Below are 9,932 nucleotides of genomic sequence, written 5' to 3' on the forward strand. Positions count from 1 at the left end.
TACTACAAAATACTTTGGAATCATAACTACGAGTATCACATTAATATGAATTTGGAAGTACAACTTTCACCTGATCGTGCTTTGGGAAGTGTGACTTCCACTTAGAAGTGATTTTGAAATGTAATTTCCACCTAAATGTTATTTAGAAATTATAACTCTCACCTAGATAGTATTTAAAAAATATAACTTTAATAGCGGTAGTTTATGTAAACAATAAATGTACGAGTATATCTTGCTCCTTTCAGCCAGAATACTTAATTACTTACTTACTGTAGACTTCTTCTCCTCCTGAAGCATTTGGCCTCATTTCAGCCAGAATTACCAAACTTTAACTTATCAGTATAAATATTTATCTTTTCATCAACGATTGTTCATCATTTTTTTTATCAGATGAATATCATTTTTGTTATCGGTCTCTATTATGCTTTATTCGAAAATCTCTTGGATTATATGTTAGATCTTAATAAAAATGATAATCACATTCAATATACAATTTTACTCAGTGTTGTGGATTAAAATTGTAATTTGGTGGCATGTAAGGAGCGATCATTGTTGATTTTGATATTTTGAGCTTTTTTAAAAACGTCAGTCTCAGTTGTCCTAAAGAACATTGAAAAATACTTTTATTTAGACAAAATCTTTTAAAATGGTGCGCTTACTTTGTCTGAATCATAACTAATTATATCTTTTTTTCTTTTGAAATCCAAAATAAGATTTTGTAAAAATTATTTTCTTATCTACTTAAATTTGTTTAAATTTTACATTAATGTATATAATAAGCATAATTTCTTATGCCAAAGTAAAGAATTTTTGACTTGCATCACCGCCATCTTTCGGCGCATTACGAAAGTATAAAATCTATTATTCCATTTTCTTGAAGAAACTTTTCTTCTTGGCTACATCACCACCACTTTTCAATTAGGAATTCTTATAATAAAAGTTGAGCTCATCTCAATTTTGGTTAAGGATATTGTACGACCCTCGCATAAAAACGAAACCATCATCCGTTAAGAGTAGCTGAAAGTAACTGTGAATGAAAGCTTTAACCTCTAAGCAGCTCAAATAGATTTTTTTCTGCAAGTTGAGAATAAAAAGGAATTTGTAATTGTGCTGGAAACATTACGCAGCTCTAAGTTTATTAAATGCATAAAGGCGCACCGTGACAGGATGCAGCTGGAGCTGGGGCTGTAGCAATTGCAATTTAGTGAATTGACACCTGCTGCGTGCTGTTCGAATTAAAAAGTGCTTTCAGGATGCTTTATTATGAAGAACGCTGACAACCATTAAACCCGCCATATTGCCATAATAACATTACGCTGAGCATGGCATGATTGCCGCGGAGTTGAGTTGTCAGCATCGATGTCATTATCCTTGCGGCGACATGTTGCATGCGGAGGAACGTTGCACAAAGTGCAATGTGAGCTGCTGCTGCAGATTATTAAAATAATCAGAAAGCAACGATTTTGCATAAAAATTGATATGAAAATAGGATATGATATGAAACGAAAATGGGAAAATCTTTAAGAAAGAAAATGCGAAGATATGGGGTTCATATTTCATTCTTGATGCTATTTGTTATTTTTGTTATTGTATGCGAATGTGGCAACGTTAATTTTTTTGTTTTTTTTATTATTTTTTTTTTTTGTATATTAATAATATTCCTTCCTCGTTTATTAAGGAAAAATATTGTACTTTACAAATACTTCGCAGCGAATTTGTATTCTAATGTCTTTTAAAAGCATTTCTAGTATGTTTTCATAATCGCTTTAAGCTTCATTAAATTTCGTTAATGGACGTACTTTTTCCATACATTCATACATTGTGTTTCAGAGATATTTCCGGATGATTATGTGTGTTGGTGTAATTTGAACGCTGTACCACCACGTATTGTTTGCATGCGTGTCCATGGCTCATGAGCGCCTGTCCGTCCGTTTATTCATTGTTTCCGTTTTGGTTGGGTACACCGTTTTGGTAAATCACGAACAAAAGGTAATAATCATAATTTTTTGTTGCTCTCTTTGTTCGCCGCCTTACGACCCATGGACGACCTGTTTTCAATCTTAGTACCTTTAAGTAGATAATGGATCGGTTGGTCGGTTGACTGTTTTCCTGCTCGCTGGAGTTGCGTCCATGATTTCCTGCGGCGTTTACGTTGATATCTGAAACATGGCGCCGCTTCCTTCCGTTGTCACTTTTAAAAATTCTAAAAATGTTTAAGCAAAATTTTTGTGGTATATTATTTTTATCTTTCTATCTTTTTCTCTGTTTTCTGTTTCTGTTTCTGTTTCTGTTGATTGTTGTAGTTCTTTTTGACATTTTCCTTGCCTTTTTATCTTTCGCTGTTTGCATAACAAAGTTTGTTGTCGTTAATTTATTTTTATTATCGGTGCGTGTGTTCGCAATGATGGCCTCATAAACGCTTTAGATTGCGATTATCTCTTATTTTGCGTTGCCTACTGAGTTTTTATTCTCACATCTTTACTCCATTTTGTTCTTTTCATTTTTTTTATTTATTTATTTATTTTTTTTCTGTGTTATCAAATATGGTCGATGTAACCCGGGGTGATATATAGTATGTACGAGTACGTACAAGTATTAAAAAAGTTCTAAACTTTCGTAATCTTCATTGCAAAGGGTTTTTTCTTAAATTAAACAAAACAAAAAAAAATAATGAATTCATTTTGTCTGTAGGTCTTAAGGCAGCAATTAAATATTTAATAATATATTAAAAAGCCGAGAAAAGTTGTTTTATTTAAGATAGGTGTAATAAGGAACTGGGTTCTCTAGTTCTCTATAATAAAGAAACACCTTTGAGCGATGTGTTGGGTTAAATAGACAAACTTTGATGCTAACAGCCATTATGTTTATATATATTTATCATCGCAAATCCCTATAATTTCAAGCCTTAACGCTCTTAAATCGTCCACAGTGAGGTTAAGTGTATCTCTCCCAATGATGATGTAAATGTGTAGAATAGATATAGAAAGAATAATTTTCTGTTCTAAACTATTAAAACTCAATTATGAGACAGTTTCCATATCCATATTTTTTTACTTATTATAATTGAATGATGAGTGTTACACACTCCTTTTATCTTGTTATCTTAGGAACTGAAAAGACTTACTGAATATCTAACAATGAAAATCAAAACTAAAAGAAGGACTTGGTGCGAATGCCAGAGTAAACAGTTTAAAAATTAATTAAGACTTATTTTTTTTAAATAATTACAAAATTAATTATTAGGAAAACCAAAGCAAACTTCACTTTTCAACGTTTATTCTTATATAAGGACGTTCTTTCAACAGGTGGCATCCAATACGACAGCATAAGATCGTAACCAGATCGTAGTCCTTCTGTCACACCAGAAACTTGCTCTTACCCAGCGCGTGTAAGACAAATTGCATTCTAAGCTAAAATTCACATCTTTGAAGGCTACACCAGAGATGACCTAATCAGAGGGTTAAACGACGGTCATATCTGTACACTGAAACTCAAGCAGTAGTAAAACTATTATCTTCTTCAAAGTTTTTTCGAGAATTTTGGTGAACTGCTATGACATGCTGCAGCAACTGACAAATAAAAACAATGTTTTTGTCAGTCAGATATATGGTCACATAGAAATCAATCAAAATTAGTTCGTGCATTATATCGCAAGAACCAAATCAGCGATTCAATTCTGCGGTCTCGTGCTTTATTGTGGAATAACTTGGTTCACAATTGTTTTTAATGTCGAAATCGTTTGTAACTGAAAAATGTTATGCAATACTTTGGGTAATTATCAGAGATGTTACGTCTTTATAAATTCAGTAAGATGTCATTTCTTAGTAGGGCAAAACAGAAGTTATTGGTCATCCTATGGATCACTATGGTTTGCGTTATCATCTTGATCAAATGAGTTTATCTAAGAATGTTGAATGTCAGCCTTGCTTGTAAGTACATGAGATCTCTTGTCATATTTTTTATAACTGACTGGCTTTCATGTGAGTGAGCTGGAGATTAATAATCAGGGAGTTCGTGACTCGTTCGATATCAAGAAATTCACGTCATGTAACATTTTGGCTATCATATGCAACGATTAGTGTATTCTCTCCAGTTAGGGTTGTTTACCTGCGCAAATGATCAATCATATTCGCAGTTTTCCGTTTCATTCGGATATAATATCTTTTCTTTTTCTATTCTATTTTATTATAAAAAAAACATTTTGACTTATTTTCAAAATACAATACTCACTAAATGTTAACATGTAGACCCATTTTGATAAAAATTTGTTGTTTTACGAAAGCTTGCATTAGTATGATATCTTCCAAAAATATTGAGCAGCACAAGGATGGAATAGGCAGATTGACCCAGGTCAAACAGGTCATAAAGGCATAAAGGGAAATATAATATTTCTAAAATTGGCGCTAAACTTGCAGAGAACTAAATAGGCCTCTTCGGTATACACGACTAAACAGAAAACTAAATTAACACATGTTGTGAAATGGGGCCATTAAAGTTGCCGATGTCCAATCTTACTTTAAAAAAAATAGATGATTTGTGTTGTTGTTTAATCGAATCATGCTAGTAATCATGCTAGCAATGACGGTGTCAGGATATAAAGACCGGTTATTAATGAAATCTTATAACATCTGTCTATTTGTGTTTGATTCTGCAAAAACTTGAACAAATTTCTTTGGAGCTGCGAGTTTAGATGGACTGAAGTTCGTCTCTGATGTTAAAGTGAACTAATTATCTGTTGTTATTTGCAAATGGCACACACATCTTAAGTAATGTGTATTATTATTAACTACGTTTAAGGGAACTAATCTGGTATTATTAGGAACTTATCACTTCTATGTGTGACCTCGACCAGATTGCATTCTCTACTTACTTATTCAAAGCATGCAATGATATCAATGCTTACATTGGAGATAATGAATAGGCATTTGAGGAAAAGAATAAAAAAGCAACTGATCACCTTTTGGCGAATTATGGGCTGTGTTAAGGTAGATGAATAGCGATTTCCTATTAACTAAATTTTTATACAAAATGAAATTTGTTAAACACTTTTTTAATTGTTAACATGTTTAAATGCTACTAAAAGAAGCCATGTGATTATTCGAAAAAGGTAAACGGAAGGAGAGCACAAAAAAACATACTTTCAGTTGTTTGTGTTCAACCCACTCAGCTTAACAAAGTCAACTGCTATGACATTTGCATACATTTTTGAGAGTTTTTCGAAAAAAAGATTAATTTTTTGTAGTTGTTTCAGAAAGTTGTTCAAAGCGTTTTAAAGTACATTTGAAAATGTTGCAAACATAAATGGCAAAAAATGTGCAATTCAGAGTCCTTGTTTTGTGTTGCAATATGAGCAAATCCTTGCTGAGCAAACACTCACACCCACATGTACGACAAGTAGTCATGCGGACTTGCAGTGGTGCACCTACAGTTTCACCCAAAAGTACAGGCACATGCAGTTCTGTATGCATTTTCAGGTGGCGTTACTGCGGAAGCTCTTTCATGCAGTCAATTCACAAATATGTTCGCAGTAGAGGAAATGACATCATAAAAGTTAACAATCCACTCAGTAACAGATGCAAAATATTAGATGTTATACTTTTCTGGGAAAAACCATAATCGTCTCCACAGTGATGTGAAACCAAGTTGTGCATGTACTTAGCTTAAACGACTTTGGCAAACATAGTGCACATGTTGCACTAAATATGGTATATGAGGGGAAAGAAACTGTATTTTAATTTGCGTGTAAGACTAACAATGGAAATAGTAATTTCAAAATTGTATCTCTAATTAGGATAATTTCAGAAATACATTTGTTGTTATTGTGAGTATTTGTGATCCTGTAAGATACATTTACTGGTTTGTTATTGTGAAAATTATTTCTTGAAATATTTGCAATAGTTTTTGAAATGGAAGATATAATCTGTGATATGCTTAAAAATATTCTGTAATAAATATCGAAATTGATGTAACCTCATAGCTGTAGGATGCTTAAAACGGAAATGAAGAGAAGATTAAAGACGTCAGTAATAATACATCACAAAAAACAACATAAGATTTTTGAAATAAAATTTTATCTTTCTTCAAATATATTTTATAATATATAAGATAGTATAAGACATAAGATAGTTTTTAAATTTCCTCTTATTTTGAGATTTTAATTTTTGAACTTAAGTTTTATTGGTTGATTGAGAATTGGTTAACTTTTTTTGTAATTTAAATCTATTGAATCCACGAAACTATTAGTAAATTATATCATAAATAAGATATATATTAATTTTATTAAAATTTTTTATTAGATACTTTTTTAGGTTAGGTAATTAGTATTGAATATATACTTATAAAGCGCTTTTGAAAAGTGATCAATGGTTCTAATAATACGAGTACCAACTTAAATTTTAAAAGTACTTCAAATATCTTTTCGTCCTCTTTAGGTGTTTTGTTGCAAAGCAGCTCTTTAAATGATGAACTGACTTTATTTATGATTTATTTAAGTAACAAAGAAAATGTATAGCAAATAGTAAGAAAAGAGCGGATACCAGCACATCAGGCAACCGGAAATGACAAGTCAAGTGCGCTTTAAGCCCAGTGAAGTAAATTGTTCTGTATACAATTTTACGCTGGTAACCATCAGCTCCAGCAGCTGTAGCAGTGGTAATACCAATAGGATTTTACATAGAACGACGTGACCATGCGTCGCAGTCGTATCCTAGGTACATACTACATCCGTTGAAGTTACGTACAGATTTCATGCTTGTTGTGGTTGTGATGTAAAGTTGCTTCTTTCTTTCCACGTCAATGGTACTTTGGTTCTTTGATGTGGGCGATTATCATAAGTTGATTGTGATTTGGCAATGAATTTTTATTTTTATGCTTCATCAATTTTACGGTATACGTTTTTCTCTTTGAGCGCATAGAAGAAAATATCGTAAATATGTTAACGTTGCTCCTATGCTGCACAACTAAACGTCGCTTATCCATAAATATGAAATCCAGTTTCGTAAATGGACTTAGTACTTCCAATTTGTGTTTGTAGCTTGAAACCAAGAAAACAAAAAAATAATCAAATATTGGCATAAAGAAATTGAAGGGAATGTTATTTAACGTTGCTGACAAAATTACTATATAACACATCCTGCATATTTTTTATCTCATTCCCTTATTTTCATCACTGCAGCAAATGTCTCCGACAGCGATGAGATACTGTATTCACTGCAGACGGTTAAATTGTTCTTGTGTATTAGTTCCATATAAAAATACTGTTTTATGGCATTTTACGGTTTAGTCTTTTGCGGAAGTCCATAATCTGCTATTGTGTTTAACTGTGTTTATTTACGGCTTTCCTTTTTATTGATTCCATAAAGACAAAACAAATTTACTTTGACGATATGTCGTTAATATTTTATGTGTTAACCCTACGCTTGGAGCGCTTAAAAGAGTGTTGCCACTTTAATAAACATTTTTTATCTTTTTGTAGGAGTATTATACTTTAAGTTAAAAATGAGTTAACAATTACTAACTTCAAGAAGAAAAATAAGTCAATCAAGGTATTTAAAAATGAAGTTAGGTTCGGAAGGTGCGTGCTGACAGTTCTCCACTCGGAGGCATATATTGCCCATTGTGATGCACTCAAAAATTTTGCCGGGAGAGGCGAGTTTCTAACCTTTGTAATCGTAGTTAAACCACTTGGTTTTCCAGATGAAGTTAACGAGATCCGATAAGTTTGCATTCATTGAAGTCGTCTTGTCTGAAGTCCTGGACAGAGACACAGGAAGTGTTTGATAGATTCTACCTCCTCTTCATCTTGGCAACTCCTGCATAATCCACTTGTTGCAACTCGCCACCGTTGGAGCATAGGCACAATGGAGCATAGGTGCGCCTATACTCGCCACCGTTGGAACATAGACGTAATGGCACAGTGCACCGTTAGTACTCCAGTATTATTATAAATTTATATTATAATAATAAATTATAATAAATTAATAAATTATACCAACTGGATTCAAAAATTTTAGGAACTTATTTGGAAAATTGAAAAGAAAGGCTGATTCTTGATAATCTTTATGGTCCCCTTTAAAAGATCATCCATTGACTGAAACGCACTTATAACACCAGCCCTTGATCTAATTTTTAAAACAGAGCTGCATTCGATTATTTTAATATTTCTTTTCGGCAACTAAAATGCATTTCTTAAAGTATTTTCATGAATTATTTAATTCAGAAGAAGTTTCAATGATCAAAATTTCGCAGTTTCAATACCTGTTCGAATATATTCGTTAAGGAATAAGGATGGCAGTGTGTGAAGATGAGTTGTAGTTTGATAACGCATATGTGATCTCGATAACGTGGTTTTTACAAATGACAAGCTATAACATTGAAATGTGGAGAGAATGTTAATAAGGGATTCAATTTTTAAAGCGCTACCTGGCAATAAAAACTGAAAGTTTTTTAACAAAAATATATAGAATAGGTTTTCTGTTTCATACAAATACTATGTTTTTTTTTCTAATTTTTTTTTGTAATATTCGATTTTTATCATCATTATATTCAGTAGTCATAATCTTAACCATTTCAAGGAGGCTCTATTCTCTCACTCATTAGAGAGAATTATTCTGCATTGCTATGGCTGCATTTGTTCTTTTATGGTTATTGTAATGTATTTTCTCTGGAACATGTATTCATTCAAGAGTATATATGTGCAATTTAAGTCGTTATCTTAAGAAAATTTTTTTATAATAATCGAATAAATTTTAAACTATAGTTCTGAAAAGAATAAATTTCTTATTTGAAAAAAAAAAAACCTTAAATTGTACATAAAAAATTTTTTATTGACAATTAACATTAACATTATTAGTTATATGATGTTTTCATTTCTCACCCAAAGTTAGATGAAATTGTAGCAAAACGATGGTGTAGGAAACTATTTTTGCTTCTCCCTTAAAGAAGAGAGATCTGTTCATAGAAAACATTCCACATAAGTCTATATCAGTGTCGAAGCAGCAAACTTGCAATCCAAACTGTTCACACTAAAATATTCAACAAAAAAAAAAATTAAACAATATCTATGAATAATTTATACCTGATTTATATACTTTACCGATTTATGTAACGCATTTGATTCCAGAACAATTTCGTTGAATTCCTTCAGTATATCAGCCGTTTCATGTCTTGCCTTCACAGTCATTTCACATATTAAATCAACAAGATACAATTTTATTGACATACTCAAAAAATAGGTTGCGCCGTATATAACCCAAATTGTTAAACTTCTGACTCGAAACATATAAACAACTCCGTAATAATTCAGTGCCACCATCCAAGTTAGGCAGGTAATACGTACGGCGAGCACATGAAACCGATAGATTTTATTTAAATTACTTATAAAGCTGATCAACTGCCAATGCAGACGGAGTAGTTGCGTTATTTTGGCACTTAACTTTACTTGGAAGCTGTCCAACCGTTGAATTTGGTATGGATTGTTAGTTCCGGTAGAGCTTGAGATGGATCTTAGTTCTTTTAAAAGTTGACGTAGTTGCTCATTTATGCAGTATAGACCACGGCAAATGTACCACATGCCCAAAAAGTAGGCAAACAATGTAACATATAATATATTGTCGAAATTATTGAAGACGAACATAGTGATTGCTGTATACCATGTCCTTGTTGTGATAATCTGGTAAGTAAATATCGTTGATGTTACAAATGTGTATATCATAAAGGCGTATTTGATGAAAACTAATTTATTAAAACGTCTGTCGATATGTTTGTTCAATGGTATATATTGCATTTGCTTGTAGTAAAAGTCGAGCATTTGCTGTAGAAGTCTAAGTTCTGCTTGTTGCCGCTTTTGCCGATAAAGGATTACGTAGATTATGTTCAAGACATATATTATCATTGAGCTGGCATAGCTGCTAATCATTAGTGGTGTCCAATCT

At 32.2% G+C, this 9,932-nt stretch overlaps 1 protein-coding gene across 1 annotated transcript; it reads right to left on the bottom strand.

Moving 5' to 3' along the window:
- Nucleotides 1–8,864: 8,864 nt before the first annotated feature.
- On the bottom strand, nt 8,865–9,318 carry LOC119674052. Its single transcript, XM_038085174.1, has 2 exons — nt 9,095–9,318; nt 8,865–9,023 (listed from the first exon to the last, which is right to left on the bottom strand). The coding sequence occupies exons 1-2, from the start codon at nt 9,311–9,313 to the stop codon at nt 8,865–8,867; spliced, it is 378 nt and encodes a 125-aa protein (XP_037941102.1). The 5' UTR covers nt 9,314–9,318.
- Nucleotides 9,319–9,932: the final 614 nt, after the last annotated feature.

The sequence above is a fragment of the Teleopsis dalmanni genome, chromosome 2, assembly GCF_002237135.1.
Source record: "Teleopsis dalmanni isolate 2A chromosome 2, ASM223713v2, whole genome shotgun sequence".
Taxonomy (NCBI): Eukaryota; Metazoa; Arthropoda; class Insecta; order Diptera; family Diopsidae; genus Teleopsis; species Teleopsis dalmanni.

What these genes read in the sequence shown, in the direction of transcription:
- LOC119674052 (XM_038085174.1), bottom strand. Translation starts at nt 9,313, where the DNA reads ATGGTGGCACTGAATTATTACGGAGTTGTTTATATGTTTCGAGTCAGA. An exon ending in CAAATGCGTTACATAAATCG is followed by an intron (nt 9,024 to 9,094) that starts GTAAAGTATATA and finishes TGAATATTTTAG; the next exon opens with TGTGAACAGTTTGGATTGCA.